Source organism: Perognathus longimembris, chromosome 16 (genome assembly GCF_023159225.1).
Source record: "Perognathus longimembris pacificus isolate PPM17 chromosome 16, ASM2315922v1, whole genome shotgun sequence".
Classification (NCBI taxonomy): Eukaryota; Metazoa; Chordata; class Mammalia; order Rodentia; family Heteromyidae; genus Perognathus; species Perognathus longimembris.
In genome coordinates this window covers 35,695,393-35,710,760 of record NC_063176.1, presented here as the reverse complement: position 1 = coordinate 35,710,760, position 15,368 = coordinate 35,695,393, and the positions used below count along the sequence as shown (strand labels likewise).

At 45.0% G+C, this 15,368-nt stretch overlaps 1 protein-coding gene and 1 long non-coding RNA gene across 14 annotated transcripts in view; both read right to left on the bottom strand.

The window, feature by feature from the left end:
• Positions 1–2,735: 2,735 nt before the first annotated feature.
• Apbb2 (amyloid beta precursor protein binding family B member 2) overlaps positions 2,736–15,368 on the bottom strand; it is a 277,295-nt gene continuing 264,662 nt past the window's right edge. For 11 of the 13 annotated variants that reach the window (XM_048364644.1, XM_048364643.1, XM_048364650.1 and 8 more), the window contains 4 exons: positions 14,774–14,857; positions 13,391–13,506; positions 11,341–11,520; positions 2,736–6,429 (listed from right to left, as the gene is read on the bottom strand). In XM_048364644.1, coding sequence (XP_048220601.1) covers positions 6,262–6,429; positions 11,341–11,520; positions 13,391–13,506; positions 14,774–14,857 — 548 coding nt within the window. In that variant the 3' untranslated portion in view covers positions 2,736–6,261. The remainder of the gene's footprint in view (positions 6,430–11,340; positions 11,521–13,390; positions 13,507–14,773; positions 14,858–15,368) is intronic. The other 2 variants (XM_048364656.1, XM_048364649.1) reach the window with 1 other exon arrangement.
• Positions 11,528–13,381, bottom strand: LOC125364888. The gene is made up of 3 exons (XR_007213589.1): positions 12,914–13,381; positions 12,431–12,879; positions 11,528–12,068 (listed from the first exon to the last, which is right to left on the bottom strand). It is a non-coding gene; the product is annotated as an uncharacterized LOC125364888 (long non-coding RNA).

Sequence of the window (15,368 nt, the reverse complement as noted above, 5' to 3'; positions counted from 1 at the left end):
GCCTGTTGATGCCGAATACTGTTGTAAAAGTGACTAAGCAATTTTTTATCTAAATATGGACAATTCTGAGAAAGAGGCAAAACTACTGAATGCAAGTGATAGCTACTGAAGAAACAACGATTTCTGATTCAAAGATCAAGTGATAGAGCAAACCGTACAGGTCATTTCAAATAGTACATAGTAATCAAACTTTGGCAAATCATTTGATGCACAACTAAAATACATTGTAGCACTATGTTAAGATATTAAATGTCAATTTGTCTTGAATGTACTATCTGTTACCTACCAGTATTGGTATCATCATCATTTGAGTCTGGGTGTTCACTTCATTATGGCAAAAGAAGTGGTTTGATATTAAGAGCACAAGTATAAATCTTACTTTTTAAAACTTTATAGATGGGGCTGGGAATATGGCCTAGTGGGTAGAGTGCTTGCCTCGTATACATGAAGCCCCTGGGTTCAATTCCTTAGCACCACATATATAGAAAAGACCAGAAGTGGCACTGTGGTTCAAGTGGCAGAGTGCTAGCCTTGAGCAAAAAGAAGCCAGGGACAGTGCTCAGGCCCTGAGTTCAAGTCCCAGGACTGGCAAACAACAACAACAACAAAAAACAAACAAAAAGTTCATAGACACATTCATAAAGTTTGAATGTAAAGTTTTATTTTCTGAATTCACTTGTGTAGAAGTCTACATAAATTCCTCAGTGCTCAATTCAAATGATGTGATTGTAGTAAAATAGGTAGGTCTTGTCTTAGCTCAAATATCATATCATTTATTTCTCACCTGAGAATGTGGGAGGAAAGAAGAATGGTGAATTTCACCCTCATAGTATTAGTTTTCTTTTAGCTCAAGGTTTGTATTTTCAAGCTGGGTGCTGGTGGCTCTCACTTGTAATCGTAGCTACGCAGGAGGCTGAGATTCTGAGGACTGCAGTTTGAAGCCAGCCCAGGCAGGAAAGTCTGTGACACTCTTATCTCCAATAAGCCACTCAGAAAAAGCCAGAGGTGGCACTGTGGCTCAAGTGGTAAAGTACTAGCTTTGAGTAAAATAAACAGCTCAGGGACAGTGCCCAGGCCCTGAGTTCAAGCCCCAGGACTCCCCCTCCCCCAATAAATTCTATTTCTGGCCCGTAAGTGAAGAAAGCAAAGATGTTGTAGAGATTCCATTTTAAATCCCAGAAGAATTTTCTGATATTAACTATGAGTCTTGCATGGCACAGAACTTGGGGAGGTGGAGGCGACCCTGGCTCCAATGTAAGAAACCCAAGCGCTGGGCATGTGGCCAGTAGTAGAGCACTTCTTTTGTCTAGCATGCATGAAGCCCTAGGTCCAGTTGCCAGCACCCAAACCACAGAAATAGTTGACATGCTTACCTTATTTTACTAAGTTAAAAAATGGATCTCTTTGCCCTAAAATGGTTTTGTTTTCACATACACACACACACACACACACACACACACACACACTGGAATTGTGGTTTTAAATCAGGCCCTGTCTCAGATTTATTGCTCACAGCTGATGCGTTATCACTGGAGCCACATTTCCAGCCCAGCTTTTTTTTTTTTTTTTTTTAAACTGGTTAATCGGAGATGGAGTCAGTCTGGTTTTCTTCCCAGGCTGGCTTCAAACTGCAAAATCTCCTGGCCTCAGCTTCCCAAGTAGCTGGGATTATAGGTGTGAGCCAATGGTGTCTTCACAGAGGAATCTTCTATTCTTGTTCTGCCCTCATCTCCTTACCCCAGGCTGAAAAATATTCAAATGTCCCAAATTCCAAGATAGTTTTGAAAGTATATCCACCATGAGGTGGTGGCGGGCGTTTCCGGTCTCTGCAGTTGTGTGGGCTGTGCTGTCACTCCTAGTCACTTAGCTCTGGCATCACCGTACAGGTGGCTCACCAGAAGATGCCTTTACAAGTTCACAGAGACTCTGAATGAAACCATTCATAAGTTAGGCCTTCCTTTTATTCTCTGCAAACCTACAGAGGGCACGATCAATTAATTTGGTAGAGTAAAAACAAAAAAATTCTTAAGATGAAAGCCACATGAGAGAATCCTAGTGAGGAACATTGGTTGCAGTGACATTGTTTCTCCTTTGATAGTTTACTTGAGCTTCTTAGAAAAAAGTGTAGAAAAAAATTCAACTGCTAGCCTTTTGGATGTTCCAATAGCAAAGTCAGATTTTTTTTTTTACAACCTGAAACGACTGTTATAAAAACCCTGAAATCAAAATGTGGTTCATTGTGAGTTACTGTAAGGCAAATAAAAAACATGTACTTTAAATTCTATTTGTCTTTCCCTATAGCCAACAGTTAAGCAGATTCTACTGGATTTTCCTAGCTCCTTGCCATTCAGAGTTAATGTCTGGGCATCTCTGGTCTTCGCTCTCATAGGCGAGGTTCTCAGAGGAATGGCAGACTTCTTTGTGCTGAAGTAACTTAGTCCTAGAAAGACTGACTGGACTTGATCTGAAGACGTAATGGGCTTCCATGTCACTATGCAAGCTGCCCTTCCTGCCCATCAAGTAAGGACAGGGTAGTTACCACCAATTTAAAGTTACTTCCCAGTTCTCACCAGATGGGAAAATGCAATCACTAATCCAAACAGAATCTGACATTACTAAATTGATTTCTTAAAAGTTTAATTTGAGCTAAGAATAATACAAAAATAAAATGACTAGAGACACCCAATTTATGTTTTTTCATAATAGTGACTGAGTTATTAGATAAACAAGCCAAACATTTTATGAAGCCAAATTTATTTTCACAACATATTACATTGAAATGTGTAAAAGTGGTCAACAGTAAAAGATGGGGAAAAGAAAAGGAAGTGTCAGACAGCTGCAGTGGCCACCAGCGACCACTGGGTGGCGGTGTGATGTTTTCCTGGCAGGAACACCTATGTTAGCTGTGTATCAGGTGAAGCCTGGCCCCCTAGCGCTGACGGTTTCATTAAGTTGTGCCGGTAACAGGGAAATATTTCTCCTAAGGCTCATGATATCTTGGGTTGCGATGCTTACGAGTGTGCCGTACAAGTAAAGGAAGCTTTGGGGGCGCTAATGATGGCTTTGTGCAGAATATTCTTACAAGCGGATTAAAAAAAAAAAAGTAACAGTGCCAACAATTTATCACCAAGAGCTTGTTTTAATGGCAATGGGTCTAATGTTCCTGCATGCAGTCAGACAAACAAAAACAACAATGGCTCCAGTGAGCTATGTGTGGAGAGCAAGATGGCGTCACAGAGGTTGTGAAGGATATAAAAATCAGCACCGCACAGTGCTTAGTCTATGGAGAGTTCTCAGCCACAGGACTGCTGGCTGTCCCCGCTGGTGCTGCCAAGAAGCACTTAAATGTGGCAGCAGGACTATGTCGAGCTAGTGGCTTTTAAAAAATAAAAGAACCTTGAAGAAGCATTTGCCTTTTCTTCTACATATTCCAATAGAAATGTGACTACAAAGCATTACAAAACCACCATTTAGGCAACATGTAGTTCACTGAGATTACTTCGATTTGGATACATTGTGACAGTAATTCTCAGTAGAGATAACAATTACATTAACACAACAACGCGGTATATTTCAGTAAAAATAGAATAAATAAAATAAAAATATCTTAAGCTGTATTTAACAAGTTAATTAAAAAATGGTAGAGGACATACAAGGTATAGAGAACATGGCTGCCTGTTTACCGAATCACAGATATAAAGAATGCATAGATAACTGAAGTGTCACTAAGAGCTCAGGTAAAATACTGGCATCCTTTCACAAACACACACGCATACACACACTTTCACACTTACTTTTTTGGCCATGGCAGAAAGTGAACATACTGTTTAACATAATGAATTTTACAAAATTAACCTGCATTTAGTATGCAAAGCTATTTTCCAAAACAAATCTGCAGTAAAGTTCCCAATATGTAAAGGCTATCATTCATCTTACTGCATCCTAAAATTGCATATATAAATCAGTTTGCTACTTAAAGCTAGATCAGTATCCTTGATCCTGAAAACAAACAAACAAACAAATATGTGTCTTAAAAAATGAATGGGGTTCTGGTAGAGATTTCCTGTCGACAGGAGGGTTGGCGTCTTATCACATGGGAGCGTGTCTCTGTGAGCTCTGGAGGAGCATGGTCGCTGAATTTCTAGCTTTTCACAGGTTTTCATGACGCAGTAACTTCACGATGCCACAGGCCACTCTGTAGAGCAGGATGCCAATTGCTGTGAAGTACTGGATTTCTAAAGGAGCATCACTTTTGGCCTAACACTGATTGCCAGAAAAGCCTTCCAGCCCTCCGCACCCTGCTCCATGAATCCAGAGGGGGCAACAAGCAGACCTGCCACTCATCCCATCGTGTTCACCAGTGGCGAAGGGCCATGGATCCGGAAAATCTCTACCACAACCAACATCATCTCAGGATAACCCCACAGCCTGGGACCAGCCACTGGGTGCAGACGCCTGTCCACCGCACCACACCTGGGGCACACGGCAGCACGCCGTCCCCGACCTCATTATGGACCTACAGAGGGAACTCTAAGATGGCCTGCCCATGTTTCTACATGTGTTCTTCCTGGCCTGCGTGCAGGCATTGGGAAAGGATCTTCCTGAGTGGAGGCGGCACCACACAGCAAGAGCTGGGAATTGTGGGTCCGGGTTCTGCCTCTCTGATGAGCTTTGGGCCAGCTGATTGAACCTCTGGGACTTCATATTTTGAGTTCTCCCATGTATTTGGTACCTTTCCTACCTTGTAAGGCTCAAATGTGGTAAGAATGTGGAAAGTATTTTGACAAATACACAGCAGTGTGAAAATGTAAAGCACTACTTTCTCAACTGGATGTTGTAAACGTTAATTTTGACAGGAAAAAGAAAAACTAATATTAGACTCGATCTCCTTAGCAACTTCTTAAGACAACAATGTCAACTAGAGTCTAAATTTGTGCACCGTGTAGGTAAGTTATCTATATGAAAAGAAGCAAGAAATTGGCATTTGAGGGAAACTGTTAAGTAGTCCATTATTCCTAGGTATATATTTCTCTGGTATGAAAACTTTAAGTCTTGAAAGTAAAATATACAGTGTACTTAGTTAAATCCAACAAGTTCTAATACTAAGTACAGAAATTTGAGAAAGGGTTAACTTAAAGGTAACCAGTTGCCATGGACAATACACAATGGGCAGACAGCTCTCTGGACAGAAAAGCACTAGAGAAACTTAGGCTACATGCACAGTTCTAGCAGGACCACTGCTAGGATGCAGACTAACGTGTCAGTGAAGATCTAAAATAATGTGTATGACAGAGATATGAGGGACATTTCTTCATTTCCAAATTGCATATTGGCTAGTTATCAAACTAAGCATGAAAGGTTCGTGAAGAGTATTTCATTTGCATGTTTGGATAGAGAATGGCCATAGTGAACAATCTAGAACAATCTAGAATTTCTCTAGCTGCATTGTATAATGTAAGGCAGAGTTTGAAACATGTCCCATCCGAAAAGAAAAATGCATGATTTTGTTAGTTTCTCTGTTAAATGATCAGTTTGAAAACCATCGGAAGAGAAAGGCTATGGTTTTTGATTTTTAATCCATCAAATTTAGTACTTTTTAAAAAATCATTTTGAGAGGTTTACTTTTTTTTTTTTTTTCCCAACACTGTCCCCCTCCAGACAGCTGTAGACATGCAACAGGCTCCCTGTGTCAGAGCTCACTGTGGAAAGCTGCTACTTGGTTTCACACTGATGCCAACAGCCCATTTTTGTCAACCAACAGGTTTAACTTTATGAAAAGCTAAAATCCCAACATATCCTATTTTTACAGCAATTCTGTGGGTCAGTGTCGCAGTGTTGCCACCGCTGGAAACACTGTTAATGCTGTAGCACTCAGAGGTGGCGTGTGACAGGGAGTGAGATGGGGAGGCGAACCCAGGCCTTGTTCACTCTTGAGGCCTCAGTGTCGGTTCACTAGGAGGGGCGCGGCACATTCTTCTCTGTGCGTGCGTGAGGTCAAGTTCACCATATTTACAATTAAGAAAAAGACCTTCTGCTGCTCGTGATGTAACTTACTGACTGCAAAAAAAAATGACTCATGCTTCTTTTCCTATCACGTGATGGTGGCAAGACGAGAGAACATGCTTGTCTAATACTGTTTGGTGAAGGATGAATTCTCTGGAGACACAGCATCAGCAACTGGCTGGAAGGCCGCGGGTCTGTTCCTTTCCTTTAGTGGAGCTGTTTCCTTTTCAGTTAATGATGAATCCTTTCAGGTGGCGGCTAGGGTGCTTCTGTGACAGGACGTTTCTGTTTGAGAGTGTCAATGAGGGACAGGACCCCTCGTTTTACATTGGTCGTGACTCTCCTGGTCACTGAGTCTGCTGGCGGAGGAGGTGGCCGCATTTTCTGGGAAGGGGGCCTGGCAACCAAGCACTTCTGATAGCGTAACTGCAACACACACAAAGAAACCATTGGGTAATCCATCATGTGTCCTTTCTTATTTAACATATCTGCAATTCATCACTCATACACGGACTCTCTAAAGTTAGTGACCTGGCCACTAAAACACAAATCCAAGGCGTTATTTTATTCTTAATGTGAGTGTTTTAAATTCTGAAAGATCACTGGGCTCAGTGAAGGTGGTTTTGTCTTTTGCCCCTCTTCCCTCCAGTCCCCTCTCTGCTTCTCTGTTGTACTGCTAGGCTGCAATTGTTACAGCGAGCTACTGACCACAAAGGGTCAGGACAGCAAGTGAAAGACACGTGGAGAGATGGCAGAAGAGAGAGGGGGCACAGTTTGAATACACCCATGCATGTGAGCATGTTACCCCAGGCAGTGAATAAATCTCTTGCCTTTCCAATGAAAAGGGCCCAAACAGGGGGCCCCTGGAGGGTGCTTTATGTAAAGTCCATTTGCAAAATGCCTAATGTCAACCTAGCCACGTGCTGTTCCTGTCCTGATTTCCTGCTTTAACAAAAAAAAATGATGTATTGGAATTTCAGGATACATTTTATATTCACCTATAAATACTAATGGATTAATATTTTCAAAATCCATTAGCAGCACCATGGATAACTTCTATCCTTCAGAAATGAAACAACATACCAACTTGCTTTCATCAATGGAGGATAGCACATTCTTCAATGTTAAGTGAGAAGGTTAAAATTCATCACCTTTCCCTCTAACCTAAGCCCTTTAAAGTAATTCCACAGCCAGTTTTTAAAATTATCATCTGGGCACAGGTGGGTTATGCCTGCAATCCTAGCTACTTAGAAGCCAGCCCTGGCAGGAAAGTCTGTAGGATTATTATCTCCAATTAATCACTAAAAAAGCTGAAAATGGGGCTGTGGCTCAAGTGGTAGAGTGCTAGCCTCGAGCAAAAGCTCAGGGACAGTGCTCAAACCCCGAGTTCAAGCCCCAGGACCCGCACACAGAATTATCAGTAGGATTCTCGGCATAGCTACAGAACAGGTGTGTGTTTCTCCAAAGATTCACAATGCACCTCCAGGCTCCATTCAGCACAGGCACACACCTAGAGCAGGAGCTGCTAGACAAGCAGAAGACCCTGGAATTTCAAACTAGTCTTGTAGGTAGAACATCAATCCCGATCCCTCTCTCTCCTGCTCTAAATTCTACTTGGCCCTATACCACATGATTGCAAAACATGCTTCAAAATGAACTAGATTCAAAAGAATGTGTTAAAGCCCGGTTTACACCTGTAATCCTAGCTACTCAGGAGGCTGAGATCTGAAGATCATGGTTCAAAGCCAGCCTGGGCAGGAAACGTCCATGAGACTTATCTCCAATTAACCACCAGAAAACTGGAAGTGGCACCATGGCTCAAAGTGGTAGAGTGCTGGCCTTGGGTGAAAAAGCTCAGGGACAGCGCCCAGGCCCAAAGTTCAAGCCCCATCACCGATAGGAAAAAAAAAAAAAAAAAAGGTAGACCTAGGGGAGGGAGGGTACTTGGATTTTACCCAAAGGCCTTATTCCATGTTGACTGGTTGGATTATTACAATGAAAATAGAAAGTAAAGAAAAAAGTTTCCACCATTCCAAAAGCAATACTTATAAAACCATTTGGTATAAACCAACTGTACAACTTATAGGGGGAGAGGGGGAGAGAGAGGGGGAGGTGGGGAAAAATGGAGGAGGTAACAAGTTGAACAAGAAGTGTACTCACTGGGCTGGGAATATGGCCTAGTGGCAAGAGAGCTTGCCTCGTATACATGAAGCCCTGGGTTCTATTCCCTAGTACCACATATATGGAAAACGGCCAGAAGTGGCGCTGTGGCTCAAGTGGCAGAGTGCTAGCCTTGAGCAAAAGGAAGCCAGGGACAGTGCTCAGGCCCTGAGTCCAAGGCCCAGGACTGGAAAAAAAAAAAGAAGTGTACTCACTGCCTAACATATGAATCTGTAACCCCTCTGTACTACACTTTGACAATAAAGGGAGAAAAAAGTTTCCAAGAGGGAAGATGAGCCTGGAAATCTAAAGAAACATTGTAGTCGGTGGTAAAGCTAATTATTTAATTGTCAGTAGCATTTAAAAAATGTATAATTGAGGCTGAAAGCCATTCATTTTATAACACAAACCATCTGTTATGATCTATTTTGATTGCATAAAATAGTCATTATCCTCTTCTGCTTGCCAGTGCCTATTTGCTTCATGTAGCATCTTCACCCCCTCCTACCCTGCCCCTGGCTCATAGTTTGCTTGGACTCCTGCCCCCCATTGCTCCTGCCCCAGGCCTGTTCCTTCGTGCCCAGGTGCCTGAGTCTTGGGACCCTGGATCCACAGATCCCTGGATCTGGAGCAGAGCCACCCCTCCAATGGGGCCGAGCCTCTGATGTGGGCTGTGTGTGCAGGGAGCCAGATCCTGGGGTGAACAGGTCTCTCTTCCCTCTTGCTCCCTCCTCACCACTCCTACCTTATAAAAACTGATCTGCTCTCTTTTCCTGTTCCCCATCTTTGCCACCTCCTACCTCTTCCTCCAGTTGCCACTGGTCATGCAGTTCCATGACGAGGCCTGCTTGGAGGCGTGTCCTCGTGCAGTCACGACTGGTGTGAACATCCCAGTGGACATAACAAACCCAGGCAGTATAGTTACTACCCGGGCTGTGCGCTGCAGCCCCCCTCCCAGGCCGCGCCCTGACCAGCTGCTCATGGAATGCTTCAGGCAAAGATCACAATGGTGAGCATTTGTGTGCCTAAACGTTTCTGAATGGAGGGGAAAACATGGCATGGAAAGTAACTAGAATGCCAGTGTAGACCACCAGACTTGACCGGAGCTGGCAGGCTTGGGGCGGGCCCTGCGTGCTCAGTGAGTAGTGAGTGGGCATGAAGGCCGGGCACAGTCCTGGCACTGCTGCAACTTTATAATCACCCCACTCTTGGCCTACACTACATCTAGTAACAGTTTCTTTTTGTTAATAATGTAATCTTAGCTTACTATACCTGTTTTACTTTATAAACCATTTTTAAAACTATCTGAGCCTTTTGTAATAGCACCTCGTTTAAAACACCAATTCTCTTTTCAGTTCGTTACAGTCGTAGGGATAGGTTGTCATGTGCTGTGCATGACCCCCACTTCAGTCCAACTCCTAGTCTCTTTCCTTCAGTCTGAGAAAGTGCTGATAGCCCCGAAATTAAAAGCAGCCAACAAGCAGGCCTGCCAGAGTTGCCTGAAGGGCTCCTCCCTGTTCCCTTGCCACCAATCCCATCCCTTCATTTATAGCTTCTGATACTAGGGCAGGATTTGGGGTTGTGGGATTCCACCCACAATGCCCGAGTTCCATGATGCAGGGGTCAAACTGAGCCATACCGGTGTTTGTCTAGCCCATAGCAACCTGACTGAATTAAAGGCGGCACAGGAGCCTCCTGTGCAACCCTCCCGCTGTCCCTCTCCTGGCGTAGGCCCTTCTCACCTCTGAGCTGACTGCTGTCCTCGGCTGCTCCTTTAAACCTGTCCTCTACTTCATTGCCTTTCTTTTTCCTGGAATATTCTGTTTTGGGTTTTGGTTTCTATTAGATGGGATCTTACTGTGCAGCCAGGCTGGTGCAGAAGCTCTCTATGTAGCCCAGGATGGCCCCAAATGTGTGATCCTCCTACCTCCATCTCTGGGTTGCTGGGATGGGATAGTCTTTTTCTTTCTTTCTTTTGTTCGTCCTTCCTTCCTTCCTTCCTTCCTTCCTTCCTTCCTTCCTTCCTTCCTTCCTTCCTTCCTTCCTTCCTTCCTCCCTCCCTCCCTCCTTTTTTTTTTTTTGCCAGTCCTAGGCTTGAATCAGGGCTGAGCACTGTCCCTGAGCTTCCTTTTTGCTCAAAGCTAGCACTCTACCACTTGAGCCACAGCGCCACTTGCAGCATTTTCTGTTTGTATGGTACTAAGTAATTGAACCTAGGGCTTCATGCATGCTAGGCAAGCACTCTACCACTAAGCCACATTCCCAGCCCACAGGATAGTCATTTAAACACTAAATAGGATCCGTTCACTGCCTAAACAACTTCCACTGAAGAGATGCAAACTCTGGCATGACACCACCAACCATTCACAATGACAGCCCTGCCTCCCTCCATGTGGTCCCAGCAACCCTACTTGCTAGGCTCCACTGCACCATGGATGTTAGGCTGAGGCTCCCACATTCACCCAGCTCCTCCTCTGTGACACAGGATCGCACTATATAGTTGAGGCTGCCTCCAACTTGTGATCCACCTGCCTTAGCTCCCCAAGTGCTGGGATTACAGATGTGCATACCATACCTGGCTTATTTCCCTTCCTGTCACTAGAACTTTTTCAGAGCCTTCAGTGCAAAGAATGAGAGAAGATTTTCTTGTTTCTAATCACACACTCAGTGAAGTACCTTGGCTTTGTTACCTGACAACAAGGGCCTGACCCTGGGCTCTGACATGTACCCATGTCCTCTGAGCCTCTGTTCTCCTAAAGGAAACACAGCTAACTGCTACCTGACAGGGTTGTTGTAAGGACGAGTTAAAAGCTTCATGCGCACAATGTACTTAAACCAACTACTTGAAATAAAAGTCATGTGGGACATTTTATTTTTCAAGTCCTGAGTTGAATGCAAATAGTAACAAGGCACACACGACTAGCATTTCATCCTGAGATGAGCTTGGATTCAGGAGAGATCATGCTCAGATCTACAGCCTTGAGGATCATCCTTCCCAGCATTCAGTGGACTCGCCACACAATGTGGCTCTGGCTGGCTTCGTTTAGTGTAAGAGCTCTGGCCTCAAGAGATGTCAACTTCTTGTGATCATAACCAGCTCTCCTGCAGGACTTTAAACACCACCATATTTGTCTTTCTTTGAAATAGGCTGTTGCGCTCACTGTGGGGGTCACTCACCATGCAGGCGGCCTGGACAGCCTCCGACACATTAGCAGCATTGGGCTCGCACCAGAACACGTGGCACTCAAAGCACTGGTTCCCAGTGTCCATGATGAAGGCAAATGTATGGACATCCTTCCCAACACCCATGAAGGACAGGAAGCGTACCCGGCACTCCACCAGCACATCCTCTTCATTCTGAAAAACACGTCTGTCACCAGCCTGGGGCTGGGCAATGGTCACCCAGCCATGCTCTCTAGGAAACCAGGTAGCGGTCACCAGAACTTCCATACCTTAAACAAATCGCACACCCAGCATCGAGGACCCAGTACTAGGAAATATATCTGGATGAAATTAGGAAAGGACTTGTGTCTTCCCAGAGAGGCAAAACCACCTAATGTGGAGGCCATCATGGCGATGGGCTTCTCTGTCTGGTGGCTCGTGTTGCTATGAGCTACACTGCTGCCACAGGCAGTGATGTGGGCCTGGTTCTCTATGCACTGTACCCCAAGTCTGTGAGGTCACTTGGCAGGAAGGAGCAATGTCATACAGACTTCTTACATATTCCCCAATATAGAGCACCCAGTGGCCCAAAAGCTGTCTGCCCAAGAGGGGCCCCAAGGGCAGCAGAAGAGAATTCTGTCTCTCTCTTCATCTGCTCCTACCCAACCACACTGAATCACACTTCTATTAAAACCATGGAGAGCCAAAAGAATTGACCAAACAAAGTACAGGGAATAGTTTAACTAAGAATTCCAGCTTTGGGGGCTGGAGGTAGGATTCTGTTCTTTCCCTGAGTGCTTTAAGAAGATAGGTTCTTCGTCTTAGGTTTACAAGACCCATGTATGTAGCTATACTATTAAAGCAGTCTTCATTTAAGTATTTTGTTTTCAATTAATCCTGCGATTGGGAAGAGTAGAAGAATGATAGTAAAATATAGGATTGATGTGATTTGACCGATGATAATGAAGGGGGGTTCTACTGGTTGGCCTCCAATTCAGGTTAAAATGAATAGATCTGAGACTAGGATTCAAAATAGAGTTTGGCTAATGGGGCGAAATATTAGGCCACGCTGGTTGGATGTGTGGAGAAGTGGAAATATAGCTACCCCCTCCCCATTCTACAAACTGACACCCATATGAGGCAGTAGGAGGAAATGTTTAGAATTCACTCTTAGGATTGCATAAGACAGCACCTTTGCAATCACCATATGTAATGTCTGAATCAGTCAACATGTCCAGATTGTTAATGTGGACATCCTGACTTACTAAATATGCCACAGGTGCAAGGGCAGGCCTGGCAGGCAGCCCACTGCAGTGGTCTATGTGGCCAGGAGGTTTTGAGGCAGATGCTGCAATTGGGATTGGGTGTAGGATGGACTGGCAAAGGGGCAGAGCATGGAAAAGAGTGGCATTGTCATGCAACAAACTTGATGAATGGAAGTAAAATCCCGTGTGGCCTCCTGGGGAGTCAGGCAGGCTGATGACCGAGGCCTTTCCAGGACAGGTGCTTCATAAGGCACCTGGAGAGTCTGGAGTTAGACTGCCTGGTTTGAAGCTTGGTCTTATACCGTATGATGCTGGTAAGTTACTTCAGCTCTGTCTCAGTTTCTTCAAGTACACAGTAGGATAATTTGGATTGAGGATAATGCTATCCTTGGTTAAGAGGACCAATGACCTCTTTTACTCCTGATGGTGCAAATCACTAGGCCTCCCTAACAACCCCGGCCAGCATGGCCCACGGAGCCCACACTGGAGCCCTGGGGGACTGGCCAGACCTCAAACCAGTGAGGTCATACAGTCACCACTAGCCAACAACTGCAATCTCAAGCAAATGAGGAAGACAGAATTAGGATCACCAGACAAAATGGTTCCAGGCCCAGAGGAAAGCAGAAGTGTACATAGTTAGACCGAAAGGCCAGGGTCTTTTATGAACCAAGGTCATTTTAATCACAAGCAAGCTCTGAATAGCTCAAACATTGGTGCACTTTCTGTTTCAAGGAAGATGGCAATACCCAAAAGTTCCCTGTAGCCCCAACAGGCCAGTGTAGCCTACCACCTCTGCTTACCTTCTCGCCAGTAACTGTCACAGTGGCATCGGCCACATTCATGTTCACTGATGGCCAATCCTCCTTGCTAGATGAGGTCATGAGATTTTCTATGGCACTGTTCAGGGTGTCCATGCCTGTCGGTGGAAAGGGAGGTCAAAGAGGTCCTGACCTCTCCTGAAGGCAGGCCTTACCACCCAGGTCCAGCTATACCCAGGCCCATCTTTGTCCTGAACACAGGGCCCTTCATCAGTTCATGCTCATGTATGCCCAAAAGAAAAGAAATGACTGGATTTCTAAGAGAGAGGAAGCTCATGGGACTCTAGGGGCACAGTGCCATTTGTGCACAAAACTCAACCTTGCTCCAAAGATTCCTTCTTGTGACCAGCCCTCAGCCAAATGCTGCCTTTGTGCATGCAGAGGGGCCTGGAGACGAGGACCCAACAGAAGTCAACACCAGCTAGCTGACATTCTCCATCCTAGGTGGCATTTAATAAGGCCCCTGGGACATAAGTAGCAAATATTTTTAAATGGGGTGCTTTGCTAGGTGGTCATCTGGCTTTTTCTGTGGCTGGAAAAGTAACTACTTTATCCCAATGTTAACTCACATAAGATTCCCTTGATTCAAGCGTACACTTCATTGATTTTCAATACACTCATAGAAGGCAACCAATCAGTTTTAGAATATTATGGAAATAATGAACCAGGTTTCATAAGGAAATCTTTATCTTTTAGGAGCCACATCCAGCCCCTGGCTACCACTCATTCTTGCTGTCTCTTAGCAATTTGCCTGTTCTGAAAGATGCATGTAAAGGGCACATGCCGTCTGTGGCTGTCTGTGACTGACTGCATTCCCTTCGCTCAATGCTTTCAAGGTTCACTGACATCCTGCAGTGCTTCAGTACTTCACTGCATTTTATTACCAAATAACAATTCCATTATCTATACGTAGCATGCCTGATTTGCCCATCTGTCAGCTGATGGACATTTAAATTGTTTTCTTTTTTTAAAGCAAGTGTGAATATCTGTGAACAAGGTTTCGGGTGGAGAGCTGTTTTCCTTTCTCTTGAGTGTACGTGCAGAGCAGAGGGCTGCCACTTTGCCTCCATGGCCCCTGCAGCACAAGAGGGTTCTGACTTCACCACCACCTTTTCTAACCAGGTCAAAGCTCCATTGCCTGGCCTCTCTTCAGCCCCACTCGAGAACACCAGAACCCCTCACAGGCCGTGGCTGCACATCCTAGGACTTCTGGGTCCCTGTGGGTGGGGCAACCTGTCAAGTCAGTTTACTTTATCTGCAAGGCTCCCTTGTGCTCTGGCTGGGGGCACATTTACAGCAGGTCGAGGAAGGACAGCACACCTCGGCCACGCACTTGCAGAGTGCAAAGACAAGAGTTTGACTTACCAACTGGTCTGTCCACAGGTAACATGCCCAAGTACTGCACGTGGAACTTCTGGACCAGCTCAGTCTTTGGTGTTGGGAAATCTACTACAGGGAACAAGAGGGATGCATAGCTCAGTGGTTGCAGCCCCCACTTGGAACCTGGAAGGCCCACAGCACCACCCAGGCACAATGGCCTGCTTCGAGATGCTCCGTAAGAGCAGCAGTGTCCCAGTTAACTTTCACCTCATGCCTGGTTATGTTAAAGCTGCTTTGGTCTCGCAGCTTGCGATGATCTGCCTGTTAGGTGTATGTTAGGTGTGACTGATTCAGAGTCCAATCACAAAGGGTAGAGGCACAGGAAAAATAACTAGAGATCCCCCCCCCCCCCAAAAAAAACCCCAAAACAAAAACTCATAATCTTACCCCAATCCATGTCCTTATCCCAGGCTGCATAGGAATTATGCAACAATACTAACAACTATCTGCAATCTCGTCCAATAGCAACAAAACCAGCCAGCCCTTTGTACCTAACTCTCCTGGCACCAAACTAACCCTGGGGCTTTGTGGGGTCCAGATGTCATGTTCATCTTACATTTGTGGGTCTGAGCGTGCTTCT